At 43.3% G+C, this 24,611-nt stretch overlaps 1 protein-coding gene across 1 annotated transcript in view; it reads left to right on the forward strand.

The window, feature by feature from the left end:
- Positions 1-3,690: 3,690 nt before the first annotated feature.
- TEP1 (telomerase associated protein 1) overlaps positions 3,691-24,611 on the forward strand; it is a 91,684-nt gene continuing 70,763 nt past the window's right edge. Inside the window, exons 1-12 of the mRNA XM_082244270.1 lie at positions 3,691-4,638; positions 4,722-4,862; positions 9,570-9,704; positions 9,879-10,040; positions 11,196-11,360; positions 12,211-12,282; positions 13,831-13,961; positions 14,056-14,213; positions 16,305-16,414; positions 18,563-18,653; positions 19,487-19,661; positions 19,745-19,952. Of these exons, the coding sequence (XP_082100396.1) occupies positions 3,703-4,638; positions 4,722-4,862; positions 9,570-9,704; positions 9,879-10,040; positions 11,196-11,360; positions 12,211-12,282; positions 13,831-13,961; positions 14,056-14,213; positions 16,305-16,414; positions 18,563-18,653; positions 19,487-19,661; positions 19,745-19,952 (2,484 nt within the window). The 5' untranslated portion in view covers positions 3,691-3,702. The remainder of the gene's footprint in view (positions 4,639-4,721; positions 4,863-9,569; positions 9,705-9,878; positions 10,041-11,195; positions 11,361-12,210; positions 12,283-13,830; positions 13,962-14,055; positions 14,214-16,304; positions 16,415-18,562; positions 18,654-19,486; positions 19,662-19,744; positions 19,953-24,611) is intronic.

A 24,611-nucleotide genomic window follows, 5' to 3' on the forward strand; every position in this document is an offset into this window, starting at 1 on the left:
GTCACTCGCGCGGGGGGGTCTGTGACTGAGCGGGCTCGCGCTCACTCCCTAGACCCTCACAGGCTAGCAACGTAGACCTACGTCGCTTTGCCTGTGAGGGGCTGACTGCCGACGTAAATCGTCGTTAGGCAGTCGGCAAGTGGTTAAAGCATAAAAGCAATATGTAAATATTAACAATGCCTGTAACAAGTAATCTGCTTGGGCTTTTAATGAAAAATCAAAACCATATGAGCATGACTAGGATTATGAAGGACCTGGGGAACTCTAGGGTGGAGACAAAAAATAAGTCCTATGGCACATGTAGCGCGCCCTGGCAAATAATGGTTGTGGTTTTATTGTGTGAAACAGTGGGAATGGCTTAAAGTTGATTGATTAAACAGAATCTTAGTCACTTTGCACACTCATGCCACAGTCTTTGTACCCACATAATACTTATTATTGTGCCATAAGGGAGGGGGAAGAGAGAGAGGAAGGGAGGGGTGTAGGGGATATGTAAACCCTAACAAAATGACATTTTAAATCTTGTGTATCAAACAATAATGTAATATAGTGCGGCGCCAAAAAGAAAATATTAATCCACCCAAAACTGAAGTTCTGTATATCTCTGATATCATGTGCAATACTATTCCTTCAATTATTAAAACGCCACCAGTCTCTGGGTTTAAAGTGTAACTAAAGATAAAGCTTTTATTTTTTTTATTTTGGATAGAGTAAGGGAGGTTTAGTCTGGGTTCACGCTACTGCGATGTGGGAACCAGCGCGATTCCTGTGCGGGTTCCCGCATCGCATCTCCCTCGCAGGCAGCTCACACTGCCCTCTACGAATCTCTGTGGGTGTCGATACAAAGTTAATGACACCCCCAGATCAGTTCACAGATCGCAAACTGTGAATTCGGACAGGAATCGGATCTCATGGGTGTTCACATCCATGCAATCCAATTCCAGTACGGGGAAAAAAAGGTTCCTGCAGAATTTTTGTTTGAATGCAATGGGAGTTCAGCCATACAAAATGTTTGGCTGAATTTGCATCGCACAGACATCGCATGTGATCTGCACAGCAATGCCATTCGAATCACATGCAATGTCTGTGTTCGCAATAGTCTGAACCCAGGCTCATACCATGCCATTTTTTTTTTTTCCTATATGTGTCCTATTGAGATTTCCCTTCACTTCCTGTCCCATAGCCAAACAGGAAGTGAGAGGAAATCCTTGCAAAGTGAAGGAATCCCTGGTTGTCAACAGAACTTGTGTCCCCATTGGACGATTTCCCCTCTGTCCCTGCTCTGGGCACACCCAAAATTTAGGGTTTTTGTTTATTTCCACATTTGAATGTAACAGTAAACAAGACAAATAGAGATAAACAGAGAGAGTGAATTTCCCTAACAGGGACACAGGCAGTGATGGAAACCTGACAGGGAATCTAATCCCTCTCCACTCTATCAACAAACTAAAAAAAAAAAAGTTTTGCCTTTAGTTATACTTTTACAGTTTCTTAAAATGTTCAGTGAAGTACTCCACTTAAGTGTAGAAATTCACTTTGCACTTCATCTTTATTCAATTGCTTTTTTTTTTTTTTTTAGGTATTGCGTTTGTAGAAAATAAGGTGAGAGCACGTCAAAAACCTAAAGAGAGCGATAGAAATGAGGTGGAGTTCAAAGTGAACCATACTATTACCTGCAGGAATTGGCATTCGGGGGGGGGGGGGTTAAAACATGCAGTGAAGAGGTATGATATCACCTCCTCACTGCCTGTCACTTTTCAGTTTAGTGACAGTGCCTGCTGCAAGTGTGTACAAGCCTTTGGGTTCACACTAGTGTGCTGCAGTTTGGCCGCATTACTTGTGTATCCACAGTTTTCCTGCGTTTTACCTGCAGTTTTAGCTGCAGTCCTATTGATTTCTATTACATTCCGAGTTTTTGCTGCATTTTGTGAAAGTGTGCCAAAGATGCAGCATGCAGGAATTTTGTTTTGCTTTCAGGAAATAGCAGGAAATACACGCAGCCTAAAATAAATCAGTAGGTCTGCGGGTAAAACGCAGGAAAACTGCGGATACACACGCAATAGGACAAACCATAACACAATTCTAAACACTTTGGCTGCAGTTTTAACAGCTAAAGCTGGAGGAAAAAGTTAAAAAAGAGTGGGAGGGAGAGAAGAAAGGAGGCAGGGGGAAAAGTCCAGTCACTGAGCTCACATATGGATGGTCCCTGGAGGCTTATCCTGTTCATGTTGTATCTGTCGGCTGCTCTGTGTATAAATTCCCGCCCACACGGCTCCTTCACTTCACTGTACGGACTTCACAGAATGTGGGCGGACACAGAGGGAGAGGGGCGGGAAAAGGCAGAGCCAATCCAGCCTCTCTCCTCTTCCATTTGTGCTAGGAGAACTGTGCTCTGTGACAGTGTAATAATCTCACTGAGCCCACACAGGTGCAGCCAGCCACCCCTACATTTACAAACACCTTCTCCTGTCCCATAGACGTTTATGGACAAGAGAAATTGGGCTCATACTGCTGACTGGGCGGGCCTATCTTAAGGGAGGGGCCTAGTGCTGTAGCTTCAATAGCCCCTATGTTAATCCAGTCCTGCCTGGATGCACAAAGTAGTTGTGATTATATGTACTGTTTTACTAACACATGTCAAAATTGCAAATTTGTGCTTGGGCATTTAGATTTGTTTTACCCCTAGGCGTGAAGGGGTTAATTGGGTTGAGGTAAGAACTCGCTGCTGGCCACTCAAGTTGCTGCACACCAAACTCCCCACACCATGTCCCTTGGAGCTGTCGTTGTACATACAGGTACATGTATCATTATTCATATCTGCTTAAAAATCACAGGTGAGCAGATAAGGTTAAAATACATGACTTCTGGAGGCAAAACTGCAACCTTATGGACATGAACATATGATATATAGTTTACTTAAAAGCATAAAAAACATTTAATTATGCCCATTTTTTACATACTGTATGTAGATAATGAGAGCGATTTCTGTATCATCCTTTCCTCTACTTTAGGTGCCAATCTTTGAATTAATTTGCCAACCAAAGAGGTCCAACGTAAATTTGTGCAGCCAGGCAACATACTGCCATGTGCTGAAGTCTGGCTTCCCCTCGGATGGTCAGAGTTTTTATCTTTAAAGAGGTTGTAAACCCATTAAAATTTTTATTTTTTTTTCAACCTGAAAGAGAAACACATAATGAGCTAGTATGCATCTCATACTAGCTCATTATGAAATACTTACCTTAGAACGAGCCCCCGCCGTGCCGCCCGCTTACCTGTATGATGGGCGACATGTTCAGTCGCCCGTCTTTCGGGATCGTGGCATCCGGCCATCTGATTGGCCGGAGCCGCGGTGACGTCACTCCCGCGCATGGGGCTCTGAAGGAACGGCACCAGTGGCCATTCCTTCAGAGCGCATGCGCCAGTGACGTCACTGGCTGCATGTAAGGTAAATATCTCCTAAACGGTACATGTTTAGGAGATATTTACAGTAGCTATAGGTAAGCCTTATCATAGGCTTACCTATAGGTACAAGTTACAGAGGAGGGTTTACTTCCTCTTTAAGAGGTGGCGATGCCAGTGTAAAACAGTTGAAAAATAAATACAAGTGTAGTTGAGCTATGCATTACTACAAATATGCTATATGAAGCTTTTACTTTATCAAGTACTTATTTTTTTTTTTGTTGTAGGTTCAGGACTGCCATCATGCCTTTACCTGGCCCTGACCGTCAATTGGAAAAGACTGGATTTCGTGGAGCAAAGCAGCCTCGCTGCAAACTGGCCTTGACTTTGCCTGGTGCTGATCGCATAGGCTCTGCTCGTCAGCCTTGCATGGAATTTTGTGGCCCTGAAAATAAGTTGCTAAAGCTTTCCATGGAAAACGAATCCACTATGACTACTAACTCAATTATTTCCACTGATTCAAATCTGTCCTCAAAACTTTTGTCAACCAGCAGCCCTCTTCTTTCCCTGACTTCTCAATCCCATTTAACTAATAAACTGTCAACATCCATTTCACATTCAGGCCTATTCAACTCCTCTCTGATGTCTACAAATTTTCTGACGTCCAACAAACCTTCAGATTTAGATACGGCCTTTTCTGCTCTTACCTCAGTTTCCCATTCCCATAAGTGTGCAATAACTTCTTCCTCTTTTCTGCCTTCTGGTGGGACATCTTTTTCTACTGAAAATCTAACCTTTAATCGTTTATTGTCCCAAAAAACAACTACTCAATCCTCTGTGCTTGCTGATTCAGCAGGAGATCATAGCTTTTGTGTTAATCGCCAGCTTGATATTTCTAATCCTTCAAATTCAGCAAAACACACAGTGACTTCAATGTCTTCTGTTTCCTCTGATGTGGCCCTAAGCCTTAAACCTTCTTTTACCTCTAAGACTGAACCTCTCAACCTTTCTCCAGAATCACTTCTTTTACCCTCCATTAATCTCCAGTGTGATATCAACAGCAACAAGAATACTCTAGCCCATTCAGCTCTTCCCCCAAGCTCAACTTCAAACATACAGTCTACTCTAGGGCTTGGGCAAGAAAAAAATGAAGTTTTTCAGTCACAGAAAGAGGACTTGCCAGAAGATGACATGTCATTAAGTTCTTCTGAGGGAGATTCACAGTCTTCAGATACAGAGGTACAGGGTGCAGGCCTAGTGCATGGGATTTATTCCCTTTTAATGCATACTATTGCTATAGGTTGTTTGCTTTTATCCAACAGTTTGCCATGGAAAATATTTCATCGCGACCTACTCCATCTGCTGATCGTGAACCATCTGCACAGGGAAAACTACAAATTGAGGAAGAGGCATCTGAAGCTCTCAAGAGCAGAAAATCGGAGGCTCTTCTCAAACAGAAGAAGGTCAGTGTTCAGTTAAACATATTTATGGTGTCTTCCATCTCAATATTCTAGTATTTAAAAAAGGCGGGTATGCTTACCCTCTAAATCAACCATATGAAAAATTAAAAATCAAGTAAACGCATCAGCGATTATATAATATATAAACATGACTCAAAAAGTATACAATTATTTAAAGTGCAAAAGAGTTCCCAAACAATGCAAAAAATATATATAAAAAAATGCCCAATAAAAAAGTGCAGAAAGTATGTAACTCCATCACAAAAATAAAATCCATCAAAAAACGAATAAACCTGTATGTAACATAGTGCAACAAAATAAAGTGCAAAACAAAAAGTCCCAATTAATAATCAATGAAATCCAGTGATGAAAAGTGTTCACAGTGCCACAAAAATACTCCAACAAAATGCTCCAGTGTTTGAGTGAAACCAGACATGAAAAGCTGCTTACCAAATATAATCGATATCAGCACTGGAGATCTAATTGCGATTATGAGAAAGGTAACACTGAGGTAGCTTGCTCAAAGGACCATCCATCCAGCATGGATCATCAGTGCAGAGTGCCATGTGTAGTAAAACCACTCTGCTCAAAGGGTCATCCACCCAGCATGGATCATCAGCAAAAGACCAAATTCAGTGGCGGCTGGTGCTCAAAATTTTTGGGGCAAAAACAGAAAAATGAGTGACCAGCGTGCCCCCAATCAATGCAGAGTGCCACAGCATGCCCCCAATCAATGCAGAGCGCCACAGCATGCCCCCCAATCAATGCAGAGTGCCACAGCATGCCCCCAATCAATGCAGAGCGCCACAGCGTGCCCCCAATCAATGCAGAGTGCCACAGCATGCCCCCCAATCAATGCAGAATGCCACAGCGTGCCCCCCAATCAATGCAGAGCGCCACAGTGTGCCCCCCAATCAATGCAGAGCACCACAGCATGCCCCCAATCAATGCAGAGTGCCACAGCGTGCCCCCAATCAATGCAGAGCGCCACAGCGTGCCCCCCAATTAATGCAGAGTGCCACAGCGTGCCCTCCAATCAATGCAGAGCGCCACAGCGTGCCCCCCAATCAATGCAGAGCGCCACAGCATTGTCCCCAATCATTGCAGAGCGCCACAGCATTGTCCCCAATCATTACAGAGCGCCACAGAATTGTCCCCAATCAATGCAGAGCGCCACAGCATTGTCTCCAATCGATGCAGAGCGCCACAGCATTGTCCCCAATCAATGCAGAGCGCCACAGCATTGTCCCCAATCAATGCAGAGCGCCACAGCATTGTCCCCAATCAATGCAGAGCACCACAGCATTGTCCCCAATCAATGCAGAGCGCCACAGCATTGTCCCCAATCATTGCAGAGCGCCACAGCATTGTCCCCAATCATTGCAGAGCGCCACAGCGTGCCTCCCTCAATGCAGTGTGTGCTTCCCCCCCGAGACCAATGCACTTACCTGGCGACGGCTTCCTCTTCAGTCCCGGCGGCGGCGGCTTTTCCTCACTCTGTCCCCCGGCGCGTCTCCACAAGTACTTCCGGTCCCGCCTCCTCCTCGGCCAATGGCAAGGGGTTTCGGACGCGCTTCCTGATTGGCCAGGAGGAGGATCGGTGTGGCAATAGCGAATTTTCATTCGCTATTGTCACACAATGGGTGGAGTCGGGACGCACTGCTCTGCGCCCCGGCTCCACCCTTTGCATCGCCCTATCAGAGCCTCTGGCTCTAATCAGGTGATATTAAAAAAAAAAATCCCCATTAAGCTCCATGCGTCCGGCGCCCTGCATGCAGATTAGGGGGCTGGACGCATGGATGGGGGGGCGGGGCACCCCTGCGCCCCATATACACCGGCCGCCACTGACCAAATTGAATGGTATTCACAGTCACACCATATATATAAGAAAGGAGAAGCCTCATTGTGCAGTTAGTTTTAAAAACCTGTTTAATAATGGGATAATGCACTTACACTAGCAGCAGTAAAGTACATAGCGTATAATCCAACTCCTCTAAAGCAAAGCCACGAGTCACGTCACTCAATAAGGCTCCACCTGGCTTGTTTCACCCAAAAGGGCTTTCTCAAAGAAAGGGGGCTTATTTTTAACTATTTTAAATGTACTAGTTTACCTGAGATACCATTTGTTCATGTGGAAAGTTCTCTTGAATAATGCACTGCAATTTAGCTTACACTGTTTTAGGCATATTGTGCTTTACTTATGAAAACTAGAAACTGCATCCCTGGACTTGTCTATGCTTGTCCCCAGAGGAACTTCAAACATGGACAACAGATGTTTTGACAATATTTCAGATTGAATCTTTCATTTCCTTTGTACAGTTATCCAGTTATTGAACAAATGTGTGGACATCCCTAACATTTTACTGTGTAAGGATAGAAGTATGGTAATGGCCATAATAAAGGCTAACAAGAAGCACATCATAGTACACTATTTATTTTAGCTGTCATGCTTTGCAGGGACTTGAACTTAAAAAGTGAAGAATTGCTATGCTGTAGGGAACATTTAGGCTGCATTCACACTTGAGCGTAGCGTTTTCGCGCGTTTTTTACTGCGATTTTTTTACCACAATTTTCAGGCGTTTTTTTCAGCGTTTTTGGAGGCAGGCATTGACATCTATCAAAAATGCTGGTAATCAGCCCAAAAAGAAGCTCATGTACTTTTTTCAGCTACAGGCGTTTTGCTTCAGGCGTTAAAACGCTCAGATGTGAACAGGGGCCATTTAAATGAATGGGGTTTTACTTGTTGGGCGTTTTGGAACGTTTTTTTTTTGAGCGTTTTTGGAGCTGAAAAACGCTCAAAAACGTCCAGGTGTGAATGGAGCCTCAGAAATGTTTAATTGCACCTAATCAGTACCCTGAAAATGTACAATTTGTTATAAATTCCTTCTGCAAAATAACAGTGCACTTCCTCTGCCTATAGCCTCATGGTCTACATCATGGGTGTCCAACCTTTTGGCTTCTCTGGGCCACATTGAGTGTAAAGAAATTTTCTCGGGCCGCATATAAAATATATACTATAGTTAAGGTATATAAGTAATAAAACGCTGCTGTGCCCTTCCTGCGATGCCGTGCCCCCCCAGCACTAATTTAACACAACTAGTGGATGATCCCCTCCGAGGCAGCCTCCAGTTAGTTGAAAACCTCTGTGGCCATGCACCCGACTCGACTTCCTTCCTCCCTAGCAAAAAAAAAAATTGTCAGGGGGCAGTGGGCTGCATTGCCTGTTGTTCCGGGCCGCATGCGGCCCCCGGGCCGCAGGTTGGACATGCCTGGTCTACATCTTCAGTGTGAGATTCTAAGGCATTGCTGACTTTAGATTTCAGGAGGACTGGAGTGAGATTTGGTGATTCAACTTAGTTTTCTCCTTGCTGGAGACAAGGTGGGAGTACAAGGATCTCTTTGCTTCTGCATCAGTCATTCTGGATGTTCTTGAATATTTTACTTTAGTAATCAGATCAGTAGTTTTGACATTGGGGGGCACCTGATCCTCTATCGAAATGGCCATCTCTACTCTGGAGGAGATTTTGATAAAACTGGTTCATACCCGGTTGCCGACCGCCGCAAGTACATATACTGCGGCGGTCAGCCCCGGCCAGGCAAAGTGATGTACCGGTACGTCACTTGCCTGTCACTTCCTTGTGAGCCAATAGCGGGCGAGCGTGCTCCCGTGGAGGCGCACGCCCGCCCCGGCTCGTTCCCTAGGAAGTCCGTGCGTGTGACCGGCGGACCCGATGTCCGCCGGTCACTCGGCGATCGTCGGTGGAGAGGGAGAAAGGCAGGCGGCTAATGTAAACAAGCCGCCTGTCATTCTCCCCTGTGTAGGAATAGTGATCATACGGTTCTACTATGTAGGACCGTTGATCACTGTTCCTACACCAGTAGCCATGTCCAATCACAGTTAGAAGCACGCCCCTAGGGATACACTTAACCCCTCCTTCCCCAATAAAGTTAACCCCTTCCCTGCCAGTGTCATTTTGCAGTAACAGTGCATATATAGAGCCTGTTGTTTTTAGAGCTTAGTAACGTAAGCTGAAATTTATATACAGAAATTAAGGGATAAATTCATCTTTGGAACGTGTTACATGTATCAGTCTGTATTAAGGGTGAGATACCTCCTCCTTGTTACAGTAGGGTTCTACTCCCTGCACCCCCTGTCCACCCACACAACTGCATCCTTCATTCACAGATTCCTATAAGCAGCAGATGGACTTGTATGTCATTTGTGCTGATCAGCACTCCTGCAGTTTATTCACACTGCCTACAGCTCTGCGAATGACAGCTCATACATGGGTACAGGCAACAGAGCTTTAGGCAGTGTGTGCAGGAGCCTGATATTGCACCCATGATACCTTGCAGGTCTCTATTATAAGAAAAAAATAAATGCACACTTTATTTTTTATTTTTTATCTGCAAAAATATGTGCATTTCCACTCTGTATACTAGGAGCTCTGAATGTAAATGGCTTCTGCTGCTGAACATCATAATCTGAGAATCCTATGTCTTAGGTATACTCTGTGTTAAATGTTTATTTTTAAAACCGTTATCCCTAAAATTGTGCAAAGGTAAATTAAACCTCAATTTAAAAATTGCATATTAAAAAGTGCAAAATAAAATTTACCCAAACCATTATAGTTTCCCTTTAAAAATAATGTTGTGCTGAATGTATTTTTCCTATTTTGCAGAAAAAATGTTTCTTGCCTTTTCTTCTAGATGGCTTTAATATCTGCAGCTTGCTGTTCATTGGTCAATTCACCAGCCTTCTCAGACCCTTCAGATCTGACCAGGGCTGAAATTCAGGCCTTGTGTGAAGATATAGCAAGACTGGACCCAGAATTTGTTCTGAAGGTAAGAGGATCAGCATAAGGTATAAGAGCTAGTCAGGGCCGGCGCTACCTGTAAGGCGACCTAGGCAGCTTTAGGCCAAATATTTGCAGTAAAAAACTTTGCTAACTACTATCCAGTTTGGTGCATAAGACATTCTTAATTCCCTTTTAAATCTGAACATTTTTTCCACTCTAGATTGCTTTGTACACTCGCCAGGAACTCAATATTCGTAGTACTGCAAACTTCCTATTGGCTTTGTCTGCATTCCTGCCGGCCTGTCGTCCACATCTGCGCAGATATTTTTGCCCTTCTGTCCAGCTGCCCAGCGATTGGATGGAAGTACCAAGATTGTATCAGGTATGTCCTTGACATTTTATTGTAGTTCTTGCTGCTTTTTTTATATAAGCCTATATTGTCTTTTTATAATACCAATGAAATAACTATTTGGAAAGAACTTCTAATGCTTGTTCTTAACCACTTCCTGTCACTCCCATAGCAGTTTTACTGCTACAGGACGGCTCTCCTGTGCAAAATCACGCGTGTGTGTGTGTATATATGTATGTGTATATATGTGTATATATATATATATATATATATATACATGATTCTGCATTTCCACCTGCAGAGGGCGCGCACGCCACTTCTGCTGTGAATGTTCACAACAGAAGCCGATCTGCGGCTGCCGGGCACTTGATGTCCTCCGGCACCCACAGATCGTCAGTAATACACACAGAACGGGGATCTGCCTATGTAAACAAGGCAGATAGCCATTCTAACAGGGGGGAAGGGACTGATTCTGTGTTCCTGCAAAGCAGGGACTAGAATTCATTACTTCTCCTAGTAAAAGCAGCACACGGTACACATAGACACTGGCTAGGCACACAGTTAACCCTTTGATTCCCCTAAATGTTTAATCCCCTTCCCAGCCAGTGTCAGTACAGTGACAGTGCATATCTTTAGCACTGATCCCTGTATTAGTGTCACTGGTTCCCGCAAAGTGCCAAATGTGGCAGTTAGCGTCTGATTGCCGCAATAACACAGTCCCACTTATAAGTTGCTGATCTCCGCCATTACTAGTATAAAAAAAAAATAATTCCGTAAATTTATCCTGTAAACCAATCAATATACTCATTTTGGGATTTTTTTTTTTTTTACCAAAAACGTGTAGCAGAATACATATTGGTCTAAATTTATGAAAAAAATAGTTTTTTTATTGGATGTGTCTTATAGCAGAAAGTAACAAATACTGTTTTTTTTTTTTTTCAAAATTGCCGGTCTTTTTTTTTTTTTTGTTTATAGTGCAGAAAATAAAAAACACAGTGGTGATCAAATATGACCAAAAGAAAGTTCTATTTGTGGGAAAAAAAATCACATACATTTTATTAATATAATGGTGCTTACTGAACTAATTGCTAAATAGTTTAGCTTTTTTTTTTTTTTTGTTAGTTGCCAGTAACTGTCTGGAATTGAAGTTTTGGTTTAATATTATTTCTGTGTTATTTTTGACCTAAGAGTCTGGCAGGGAATGGAGATAGCCTGGCGTCCCTGCCATATTGCCTCCGTCGAGCTCTTTCACTCAAGTTCAAAGAATTCAGCGAATATCAGCTGGCAAAATACAATACACGTGTACAAAGAGGGAAGCGTGATGCCAAGAAAAAGAGAGAGCAAGAAGTCAAAGTAAGCATGCTTCTGTTCACATATTTTACTGTTTCTTAGCATGAGAACATATTTACTGGATGTTTCAGGTTGCATGTACATTTGCTGTGGAGGTGAGCTTGAGATTCTGTTGCTTATTACACCGCCATTGGGTTAAAACTCTGTGGCCAGTTCTCAAGCTTCTACATTACATAGGCGTGAGAATGAAACATGCCTTAAAATTCTCGATGCAAAGTGCTGGTGTATACTGTCCCGTCTGCCTGCCATTGGGGTACGAGGGCATTAAAAATGTGGCTACAATGTTTGTTTTTGCTGTAAAAGAGGCCTTAAAGATGGCTAAGGTACTTTAAAAAATGACCGTGAAATACTACATGAAACTTTGTGCCCACTAAAACTAGGCTATACTTACTCTTTAACTGTTGGTGTAGATAATTCTAAGAAATGGCACATAGAGGTCATTATACAGTATGTATTTGCCCACTTTCTCTTATGTTGGCTTAATTTAAGAAATTAAAAAAAAAAGATTGGAAGACAAAAGGTAGAAACCCCACACAACGGAACCCAGACACTATATAGAATGGTAAAGATATGGCTTATCGTAGAGAAAGATTAACCCTGTAAAAGGAGCATAGCCAGGAGGAGTTCAGGCTAAAGCTGTATCTTCACCTTTCTATATAGTGGTCGGGTTCCGGTGTGCAACCTTATTACCTTTTTGTTTTATCGGTTTTAGCTAGTCTGGATGAGCTTTTTTGAACATTGGCACCCGATCTGTGCTTTTGACTGCAGGGTGAAGTTTTGCAGTGTTTTGACGCGTGCTCTTAGTTTTTGTACATGGGTCACATTAAAAAAAAAAATGTTTATTTTTTTTTAGGTTTCTAAACCCTTGAGATTTGGTAGAAAATTAAGAGCGGTGGAGTCTTCCTTAAAGCTTCTCCAGAAACAGGTTGGTTTTTCCACAGCATGTTACCATGTATGAACTGAGGTGCTAACCACTTCCTGCTGGAAGGCCGTCATATGATGTCGTGGACTTTAAGTGGAGATATCTGAATGATGCCTGCAGCTGCTTGCATCATTCAGCCCGCGATTCCCTGCAATATAAAAGCCTTAATAGCAGCTGTTTAGCTGCTTGATTGTTTTTACAGGCAGTGGGGACGTCCCTCCCACCACCCTCGTCCTTCTCCCGCTTCGCCCGTTCAAGACAGAGAATGAAGCGGCCGGTGGCGGCGGTTTACCATTGAGCTGGCCATGGACCAGATGCCATGTCCGGCACTGGCAGATGTAAACACTGCCGTTTTTTTTTTTTTGTGGGAAGCTTGATCCTTTGTTTTTTTTTCTGTTTTTTTTTTTTTGATCGCAGACGTTCCAGCATAGAGGAAAGATCTGGGGACTTATAAACCCCAGTTCTTTCCGTAAAGAGGACTTGCCATGCCATATTCCTATTAGGCCATTTGTACACTGTAGCTTGAAAAAGCTCAGTACAGCATTTTTTTTTTTTTTTTTTAATGAGCTAAAATGTAGCCTATTATTTACAATGTGTCTGCACATAAACAAGCGCCAAGTATTTATTCGTAAAAAAAATTAGGAAAATCTTCCTGGTCAGTATTTTGCTCCGATGCGTGCAAATACACGCATATGTACACATACATGCAAATAAGCATAAATCTGAATGAATAGATTATCCCTAGGAAGGTATTGTGCATTCAAACTCGCGCAAAACAGCAGAAGCTGTGCCATTGGCTGTCATTTTAAAGTCAGTTAGCCAATGAGGAGAGAGGGGGGGAGGGATCGAACTGCTGCTCCGTGTCTAAAGGGATACATGGAGCTGTGCCACGGTTCGGGCCCATGGCGAGATTCTTGGTGTGGGGGCACTTAAAAGGAGGGAGGGGTCCGGAGAGCGGAAGAACGACCCGAAAAGAGGAGGATCCAGGCTGCTCTGTGCAAAACCAACTGCACAGAACAGCTGTGTATAACATGTATGTTTTGTTTTTATTGAAAAAAAAAAAAAGAGACTTTACAATCAATTTAAGGGGGGATATGATCAACATGTATAAACACATAAAAGGGGTCCATATAGTGAACTTAGTGTTGAGTTATTCACATTAAGGTCATTAGAGAAGACAAGGGGGCACTCTTTACTTCTAGAAGAATTAGGGAAAGGCTTCTTCGCAATAAGAGCTGTGAAAATGTGGAATAGACTCCCTCAAGAGCTGGTTCTGTCCACCTCAGTAGATTGTTTTAAAATAGGCCTGGATTATTTACGAAATGTACAAAATATAACTGGATACTAACATTTTTGTATAAAGGTTATCCAGGGAATATTTGATTGCCATTTTTTCCGCTGCTGGAACAGATTGGATCATGCTTTGCCTTTCCCTTTTATTGGTTGAACTAGATGGACTTGTCTTTTTTTCAACCAGATTAACTATGTAACTGTGTTAACATATTATACTTCTAAACATGTATACTGTGAATATGTTGTGTCTCTTTTCAGCCTGATCAGGCGGATTCTGCTTCCAATGAGAAGAAAAAGAAGAAAAAAGATAAATTCTCTTTAAAGAGTTTGATCCAGAGATTACATATCTCTAAACCAGCTTATCATGTCATGAGCCTGCTTGGTTGCAGGTCAGCAATTTTTCTTCTGATTTTAAAAATAAATTTGTATCTATTTTGTATTACTCATTTAATTCAAGGTATCACTTCTTTATTGTATGGACAGGTATCCTAAAGACTTGGCATCCTTCTCACGTAGTGGGCTGGATGGTCCCTGGCAGTCACATTTGTCAGGGCAAAGAATGAAGCTGAAACAGCCGGAGACCTGGGAAAGAGAACTGAGCCAGAAAGGCAACACTGGTCCTGTATGGGAGACTCTGCTAGGTGAGTAACACACAAAGGTACTGCAGGCAAGAGCAGAGACAGAATAATCCCATGCATTAGCACATTTTCGAGGCAACAATTGTATGAATATTTATATGAGCATTACTTCGAAAATCCTCAAAGCACATTTTATGACTTGACGAATGTTCTTTGAAAGTACTTTTGCATTTGCTTTTACCTTAAATTTTGGAGTAATTGAATTTTCGAGATTGAAAACTACATTCACTGTTAGAAATGTGTTTGTTCAAAAAAATTTTTTACACCTTGATCCTTCGAATTTTATCATCACTACAGTAGAAATCACATTAGTTTGACCTTTTAAATGTTTCAAAATTGAGCAAACTTTAATAAAAATAAAAATTTTCAAATTTAAATATACTAGTGTACAGCCTACTTAAAGGGAAACTCCAGTAAAAAATGATTTTTTTTCCTATTAATAGTATGTTAAATATCTTTATCTTCGATATTATTCATTTTCTGCCTAGCTGCTTGTGTAGCTTACAAAGTCTTATCTAAGCTAGACAAACCGGTGTAACGTTAGAAAACCATACCTCGTGAAAATTCCATACCTCGTCACTTCCGGTCCACATACGTCATGGAACAGCTGAGCAGGCTACCATTGCGCATGCTCAGAGGTCCGGAGAGTAGGGAATTCTCACGGGGTAGTGTGTTGTAACGTTACACCGCATCAGCTGTTGCCGCGGTAACATTAAAACATGTCGGCTGCAAGATGAAATCATCTCCGCTCCTACCCCTGTCACTTCTCTGATCTCGGCTACTAAATGTGAAAGCGGCGGGTGTATGAAAATATAAATCACGGAGATCTCGGCTTATGCTAACAGCTTCTCCTGAGAGAGAGGAGGAGGGGGTGGGGGTCATGTGACCGGTGCAATATATGAAAGAAATAAAGTACAAAGGAACATTGGTGAAATTTGAGAAGGATACAGATCCATTTCTATTGCTCCATTACATGTGAGTAATGAGCTTTAGGCTCCGTTTCCACCAGTGCGACTTGTCATGCAACTTTGGACACATTAAGTCGAATGAAAAGTCACAGCCCATTGATTTCAATGGCACCCGTTTCCATCTATGCCACAAAATCAGCGACTTTGAAAAGGTGCCTGCACTACCTTGATGCGTACCTTGATTCAGCTTTGATCCAGAGAGTGAAAAGTTGGATCAAAGTCGCACTCTAAATCGCACAACTTAAGAGTCGCACTAGTGGAAACATAGCCACTAGGCTAGAGTGTGACTTTGATGCAACTTTACAATCTCTGGATCAAAGTCGCATCTAAAGTTGCATCAAATTAGTGCAGATACCTTTTCAAAGTCACATAGATGGGGAACGGGTGCTGTATGAAATGAATGAGCTGTGACTTGTCATGCGACTTTGTGTGTCACATAAGTCACATAAGTCGCACTAGGTTTACTGCAAGAGTATGAAGGCATGAAGCTTGTAACTAGGCCCCTGGACATTTACCAGGCCAAAGGATTCTGCCTAGTTGTCTTGTGGATTATCAGTCTCTTGGAAATAGCGTCTTCATTCAGAATATGTTGTTTTTAAAAGAAAAGAAGATTCTGGCTTTTTTTTGAGTCTAGAAGTTAGAGACTGGAAGTATTTGGGCCACCAGTCATAGGAGAATAATGTTGGAACTGTTCATCCAGTAGCCTATTGCTGTTTTGTTTTGTGCTGGGGTCATAGAATCTCTGTAATATAGTAAAATAATAGCAAATTCATAAATGTAGTAGAAACCTTTTTAAAGAGTAGATGAAGGGAAAAGTTGATTTCCTACAGGGAAGCAGGATTTTAATAAAATTTACATTTTTTTTTGGCTTATCTGTAATATATGTCAGCCAGTACAGTGTGGAAATCCTAACTTGTTTCATACCTACTTGACACTTTATTATCAACACCATCACACTAATAAGCTACACATTTGCAAGAGTTTGGGATAGTGTTTTTAGTGTTTTTTTTGTTTATTATGTTAAGGAATTAAAAAGGAAGTTTTAAAAAAGGAAACAGAGGTAGGGTGAGGTACAGCTAGCCATGATTTTAGTTTCCTTCATAATGTTTTTTCTTTTTTCACACAGACAACCATAAAGTTCCGTTCATGGCTTTATTGAGGAATCTGAGAAATATGATAAGAGCAGGTATTAGTAAGAAGCATCACACGGCAGTGAATGCACGGCTAACCAATCAGGTATTATTCTACCTCAATTTTTCATTTTGATGTGCTCATTTGTAAGTGTATACGCTGTGTAATCTTAAACTTTTTTTATTTTAAAGAGCAAAAATATACAAGCCTATAAAACATAACTAGTCTAAATAGTTGCCAAAAATACCAAGTAGAAAGTGTAATCAGGATGAAACAAGATGGAACATTACAGCTTACACAAATAAAATTAAAAACAACCATTTTTATTTTGTTTTTATGAATACTATGTTAGCACCAACATTTTTCACAGCACCCTACAATATAAAGGGAGGCAGTACAGTTATAATACAAATCAGAATAAGAGGGTTAGAAACTTTGCTTATGAGCGCTTTTCATCTAAAAGGGAAGGGCAAGTGAGATAAGAGGTAATAACTCTGTGGGGTTTATTTGATGGAGAAAGTAAAAGTTCAGTTATTAGGGTGAGTGGGAATAGGCTTCTCTGAAGAGATGAGATTTCAGGGATTGCCTAAAGCAGACAGAATAGGGTTACAGATTTATTGTATAGACTGGGGTAGGGAGTCCAGCACAGGGGAGAGACTCTGGAGAAGTTCTGGAGGTGACAAAAGAGCTAGAGAGCAGGAAGTCTTGGAAGATGAGAAGAGAACGGTTGGGATGATGTTTTAAGACAAGACTGGTGATGTTGCTTGGGGGGTTGTGGATGGCTTTGTATGTTGTTTTTAGTATTTTGAAGCCAGTGGAGGGATTGGAAGAGAGATCCATTTCTAACAGACCAGACTATTTGTACCAACTAGGGGGGAATTTACTTAAACTAGAGCATGCAAAATCTGGTGCAACTGCACAGAAACCAATTCCAGGTTTTATTGTTCAAGCTTAACCGCTTGCCAACTGCTCACAGTATATTTACTGCGGCAGTCAGCCCCTCACAGGCAGAGCGACGTAGGTCTACGTCGCTAGCCTGTGAGGCTCTGGGGAGCGAGCGCGCTCCCGCGGAGGCGCGCTCCCGCGCGGTCACGAACCCCTCCGCTCGTGTGACCGGCGGACCCGATGTCCACCGGTCACTCGGCGATCGTCGGGGGAGAGGGAGAAAGTCTGGCGGCTTGTGTAAACAAGCCACCTGTCATTCTTCCCGGTGTAGAAACACTGATCACACGGTTCTACAATGTAGGACCGTTGATCAGTGTTCCTACAGCTCAAGCCACAGCCAATCACAGTAAGAATCACGCCCCTAGGGACACACACAGCCCCTCCCTCTCAAATAAAGTTAACCCCTTCACTACCAGTGTATTTTTACAGTAACAGTGCATATGTATAGCACTGATTACTGTAGAAATGTCACTGGTAACCCCAAAAGTGTCAAAAATGTCAGTCAAGGGTCCGATCTGTCCGCCGCAATGTCGCAGTACCGCAAAAAAAATCGCAGATCCCCGCCATTACGCGTTAAAAAAAAACCAGCAAAAATGACAAAAATCTTTCCCTTTGTTAGTAAACAACTTTTGCGCAAACCAATAAAAATACTCTTTTTGCGATTTTTTTTTTTTTTTTTTTACCAAACATATGTAGCATAAAACAGTTTGGCCGAAAATGTTAAAAAAATTCGATTTTTACATTTTTTTTGGGGGGAATTTCATATAAAAAAATTTGAAAAATATTGTTATTTTTGCAAAATTTACGCTCTTTTTTTGTTTATAGGGCATGATCAAAAAATCGCACAGGTGATCAAATACCACCAAAAGAAAGCTCTGTTTGTGGGAAAAAAAGGACGTCAAATTCGTTTAGGTACAGCGTCGCATGACCGCGCAATTGTCCGTTTAAAGTCACGCAGTGCCGAATCGCAAAATACCCCCTGGTCTTTTAGCAGCCAAATCCTCCGGGGCTTAAGTGGTTAAATGCAGAATATGAAGTTAAAAGCTGATTGGCTAACATGCTCAGCTGTACCAGCCTCTGAGTGCATTCGTTTAAGTAAATCAACCCCTATATCATCTGAGCTTCAAAGATCTTGGCCAGAATCATGTTTATTAGAAACACAAGTAAGGGAGTATGCAACATTTGATATGTTTAAGAGGTTTCTTTGTGAGACACCAGGTTTAAAAACTTCCATGAGATTGTATTGGTGTTGTGTGTCTGCCTGCAACCTTCTTCTGAACATGCTTTTACACTTGGTGTGTTTGTTAGCACGCTGTGATCCAAAGCCGCCTTTTCCCATTCCGTTTCCTTTCTGCATACAAAGTCATTCAAGATCTGGAGTGTCAAATTGAAAAAGCAGGTGGGATGTTTATTTAATGTATCTGAGATTTCTAGTCTTGTACTTTATCAGTTTCTTTTATGTGTATATTGCTAGCATTGCTAGAAGCATGCCCTTTGATTTTCCAGTTATGAATCAAAACACAAAAATGAGTAATAGTACACACGCATAAGGGAGGAAAAGCTGTTCTGAGGATAAAAATGGATAAAATAAGTTGCACTTTTGTGGGCAGTGATAGTTATTTTACTGTGAGATATCAGAAATAAATGTACAGTATGTTTATTAGGCACAGGGGGAGTAAGGGGGAAATGGCCTTATGAATGGATTTTTCTCTAAGCTCCAGTGTAGTTGGCAATAAAAGCTAACACAGTCAGGGTATTTTCTTATTTATGCCCACATATGTCTTACATACATTTCATTATGTGGTTTTGCTAATGCTTGGGAGATATTTTTAACTAACCCCATCATTTTTTAATCTTTCGTAAAGAGTGAAGAAGAGTTGAAATGTCTGTTATTTTCCTGCTTGTTACAACAAGTCTGTTATTTTCCATGTCCTCCTGTCCCATTGACAACAGGAAAATAAATTGGGGGGGGGGGTTGTCACTGTGATGGGAATTCACAAATCTAAGTTTACCCAAGTCTAACAAAAATCTATTTTTGTCTACATCCTCATTGAAGTAGGCCATCACTGCCTTTCCTGATAAGAAGTGAGGGGGAATCTTACTAACAAGGATACATACGGCAATAAAACACCAACAGAGGCTCTAACCTTTACTGACCTATCTAACGCTAAATAAAATGTTTTGGCTGGAGTTAGGGTTTAAAAGAGCTTAGTAAATCTTTAACCCTCACAGGCGAGCCATTCCCTTCCAATGCTGTCCTCCTCCAACGTATATTTCGCCGGGAAGGAAAGAATATTCCGCAGGTGGCACGCAACCGTTTCAAACGGGATGATTTTAGAGCAAGTTTGGCTGTTCCTGTTGTTCATCAGCTCCTTAAAAGAGAGAAAGAGGCCATCAGAAAAGCCAGGTGAGGAAAGTAAAGCAATTACCAGAAAAAGTGAATTAAGTTCATAATATTTACTATGTTTCTTTTGCTGATTTATGATGCAGAATAATAAAGTTTGATGAGGATATCCTTCAGAGCTATAAGAAATCACTGGAGGAGGCTATTCGGATATCGGCCCATTACAACATCCCTCCCATTCCTGGGCGTACTGTCATCTTAATGAATGTTGATTGTGGCATGTGTGTACCATGCCATGGAGCAAAAGAACTAGCTGTTTCCACAACTCCAGAGTCCTGGAGAAGTTCACCAACAGTAAGTTGTATCCCAAATTAAAATGATCTCAGTGGAACTCTACGGAACTCCGGACCGCCCACTGTGTATTTACGTTGATACTTTGACATTAAATACCGGGATTATTGCAGCAGCTAACTGCTATAACCCTGGTATTGTTTTTACACAGCAGGCAATCCCGAATCTGATAAAAGTGGTCCCGGTAGCGGATTCACCACGGATCCCTTTTATGGGCAGCGGGAGAGGCCACCCCCCCCCGCCGCTTCCTAGTCGTTTTCCCCGCTTACTGGAGTTGAGGATCCCTTCTGCTGCTGGCAAGATGGCCCCCACTCTACTCTATGTCCCTGGAGGACCGGAGGACCATAGCGACGTCAAACGTCACTTCCACCCAACGGCCTTAAAGGACAATTTTTTTTTATAGCAATAGTAAAATTACTTTTCTCTATTGTTCATTGACAGACGCAGCTCCATATTCTTCTTAACTATTGGGTTATGCTGCCCCCAACAGAAGTAGGACACTAGGCAGGAAAAAACTTTACCACGCCTATGGGGCAGTCCCTGAAGGCATACACCCACTTACTCTGCTATAGGATTCAGTTTGCTCCTGCCTAGTTTAGATGTAGGACCTAGTTCCCGGATGGAACTTTAGTCTTAGCTTGTTTTTTTTTTTTTTTTTAAAGGGAACATTTGTTAAAATTTAAATTTTTTAGCTTGTTATGTTCCTGAGAGAACTGCAGTCAACAGCCGGACTGGGTTTCGGACTGGATATCCTAGATCCTTAAAGTCTCCCGGCTAGCGAGCTTGTGCAGCTTAAAGCCCTGTGCTAGGCCTTGCCACGACAGTGCCCCAATGTACGGGGGCTGGCCCGCTAGTGAAACACCTCACCGGGATGCACACGACCTGGTTCAGCCTGAGTCGCAGCGTTTCCCTTGGCCGTCAGCACCCCCACCCCGAGTGGAGAGGTAGTCTGTCCGGAGTGGCGCCCATCCGATTGTCATTGGTATGGTGAGTAGTGTAACCCACATAGCTCTTGTGGTCTCGGGATGGATGTGGGCCCCTGCTTGGGATGGTCGGACCCCCCAGTTCCCTTCCATTTCCCCTAGCCTCTCTAACAGTCATGGTAGACTTTTGGTCCCAACCTACCCCCACGCCCCCCCCCCCCTCCCGGGGTTTGGCAGGAGCTGGCTTTGCCACTTGCTCCAGTAAGGGGGGTGGGGGGGCGGAGGCAGTTGTTGCTGACTGGGCTGTCCGGATTGCACAGGGGGTCTTTGAGCAAGTTCCCGGCCCCCTGGGGGTTAGTGACTGGGGCAGGGATGTCCTTTAGGCTCCCTGCGGTGGTTATAGGCTTGGGGGGGAGCAGATGTTTCTTCATCTGCGGGTCTGTGCCTCAAGTGGCTTGATCGGACCGAAAATGTAGTCCGCGGCTTTGCAGCCTACTCGCGTCTGTCCAGGTACCTGACCAAGCTGACCGAGATGAGTGGACAGTATTGCCAACGGATACGTGCCTCACGTGGCCTGATCAGGCTGAAAATTGAGGCTGCGACTTTGCGGCCTACTCGCTGCTGTTCGAGGGGCCGACTAAGCTGTCCGGGTGCCTGACCAAGCTGACCGGCGGATGCCGACAGATCGCCTCACGCGGCCGTATCGGGCCAAAAATTGAGGCTGCGACTTGCGGCCTACTCGTGGCTGATGGAGCTGGCTGTCTGAGTGACTGACCAAGCTGTCCTGGCGACTGACCAGGCTGTCTGAGCTCCTAACCGAGCTGTCCGAGCTGCTGATCAAGCTGACGGAGCTGATGGTGGACTCACGGCGGGCCCCCTCTTCCCCTTTATAGGAGGCTATGTCCTTTTATGTCCTTTATGGTGGGCGACCCTTAGGTCTAATGGGGGTCCTCTTGTGGAACTTTAGCCGTCCTTGCGGGACTGTGATCGGCGACCTCCCCTGCTTGTTATGTTCTCAGGGTGAACTTAGCATATAGCGACTCTACTGGGTCAGTGTCCAGGCACTTTGGCTGCTCTGAGGTGAGGATGATTTCTTTTTTACTGCACTGGTGGATGCACTAATTGTATCAGTGCAGAAAATTTGAACCTGGGGAGTGCCAGTCCCCTCTGGGCCTGCAGAACCCCTAAAAGCGGCAAAGGCACTCCCTTTTTCCGCCTACTGTGACAAAAATGTTGCACATCAGTGCAGTTGTTCTAAGCGCAATAATGGTAACTAAGCATGGTGTGGCTAAAAAGCTGGTCTACGGACCAGGATTCTAAAGAGGCTCTATCAGATCTCCCCTTTACGGGGGACTGCCTATATGGGTCTTTGTTAGATGAAATGCTCAAAGGTCTCACAGGTGGGAAGAGTACTCTTCTTCCTCTATCCGCTAAGGGCAAACCACCGTGTAATAGGTGGGGACCTTATTTTTCAGCACACAGGCGGGAGAAAGGACCTAAGCCATTTAGGTCATCTGGGGGTTCCGAGAAGTCCTAGTCGGGTAAGCCGAGAACAGGCCCCTCCAGATCTGCGGAAAAATCTCCGTCTGCATGAAGGGACGCCTTCATCCATATCTGGGGTGGGGGGACATCTTAAATTTCTGTCGGGGAACCAGGGACCTCCTTGATTCAGGACAAATGGGCCCACAAGCAGCTCCGATCGGGTTACAAGATTGAATTCAGATCCCGACCATAGGACAAATTCTTCCTGTCCAATCTACGGCTATCTTCATATCAGTTAAGGGATCTACGAGAGGCGGTACAAGATCTGCAGTCGCAAAGGGTGATTGTGCCGGTTTCCTCTCGGGAACGCTTTCAAGGGTTTTATTCAAACTGGTTTACTGTTCCCAGGAAAGAAGGGAAAGTGCGTCCAATTCTGGACCTCAAGGCTCTGAATCGCTTTGTGCGGGTACAGAGGTTTAGAATGGAGTCCATTCACACAGTAGTGGTGTTCCTACACCAAGGGGAGTTTGGCCTCTATCGATTATCGAGTACGTATCTGCATCCCTATTTACGCTGGACACCAGCGTTTTCTTCGCTTCGCTGTAGGAGAGGAACATTATCAATTTGTGGCATTACCCTTTGGTCTCCGCCGCCAGGGTCTTCACCAACGTGTTGGGCTCTTCTGGTAGAAAACTTCTCGTCAACCCGGAGATACACTAATGAAGAGGGCTGTTCATTAGTGTATCTCCGGGTTGATGAGAGGTTTTCTACCAGAAGAGCCCAGGGAGTTCTGCTCACAGGCATATTGGAGCCTATTGAAGAGTCAATCTGGGGCTTATCCTGTGGCATATATTTTCTTGGTGGAGCTGTATGAGTATATACATCGCCTTATATGATCACCATCTGGTAAGTAGTTAGTGTTATCATCACGGCTGGGTGCTTGCTCCATCTGCATTCACCATTGGTGTCTGGGATCTTGCTTCTGCTCTCCTTCCTTTATACCATTTATGGACATTGTTGGACTGTTATTGGATGTTTTTATCACAAATTTTTGGCGCTGCTTTTATTCTTTTTTTATGTCTACAAGCTTGTAATCTGCTTTTTTAGCTGGCTGCCTTATTAATTCAACATATTACTATTTATACACATATATATTCATATTTTTATGTGGTTATATATTTATGTATTTTACTATTTATTAGTCTAAGCGCAGATATCACCCCTCTTCTTAACTTGGTACTGTCTGTTCTTCAAAAAACCTCCTTTTGAGAACTTAGGGAGATTCCTCTTACACTGTCACAGAAGGTAGCCTTTTTGGTGGCTATTACCTCTGCCCGCAGAGTGTCTGAATTGGCAGCACTGTCCTGCCGTTCTTCTCTGGTGGTCCACAGAGATTAAGTGGTACTTAATCAGTCGTTTCTTCCTAAGGTGGTTTCTGATTTCCATTGAATGAAGACATTGTGCTGCCTTCCTTCACTCTGTCCTAACCCCAACCATCCCAAGGAAATTGCCTTTCATTCTTTGGCTGTGGTTCGGGCAATTAGGGTTTGCCTGGCGGTTACTGAGTCTTTCAGGAAATCTGACTCTTTTTGACCTCACAGAAGGACCTCGAAAGGGATTGGCTGCGTCTGCTGCGACCATATCCAGATGGATCAGGCAGACGGTGGTACAGGCGTATTCACTTAAGGGTCAGGTTCCACCTTTTCCTGTGAAGGCGCATTCTGCTAGGGCGCTCTTGGCCTTTCGTCACCAGCGTCAGTAATACAGGTTTGCAAGGCGGCACCGCACCTTGATCGTCTGTGCACACATTCACTAAATTCTACAAAGTAGATGTGTTGGCATCCTTGGATGCTTCTTTTGGCCGCAATGTTTTGCAGGCTGCTGTTTAAAAGAGCAATTTTTCTCTTTGAGGGTGTATGTTGTTTTTTAGGTGAGCTCCAGTTGTTCCTGGTTGAGCTCCATGTTACCTGGTTGGCTAAGTTTAGCCTTTGGGAAATTACGTTCTTTCTCTGCGTTGTTTTCCCACCCCTCATGCAAATACTGCTTTGGGACGTCCCAATGGTTAAGCAGAATTTGGAGCTGCGTCTGTCAGTGAACGATAGAGAAAACTGGATTATTACTGTAAAATCCTTTTCTCTGAAGTTCACTGACAGACGCAGCACCCGCCCCTCTATTTCTGAGTGGGTTGGGGGTTTTACTTCTGACACTGTTTGCAACAAAACTGAATCCTATGGCAGAGTGAGTGGGTGTATGCCTT

Source organism: Pelophylax lessonae (genome assembly GCF_965119305.1).
Source record: "Pelophylax lessonae genome assembly, chromosome: 1".
NCBI lineage: Eukaryota > Metazoa > Chordata > Amphibia > Anura > Ranidae > Pelophylax > Pelophylax lessonae.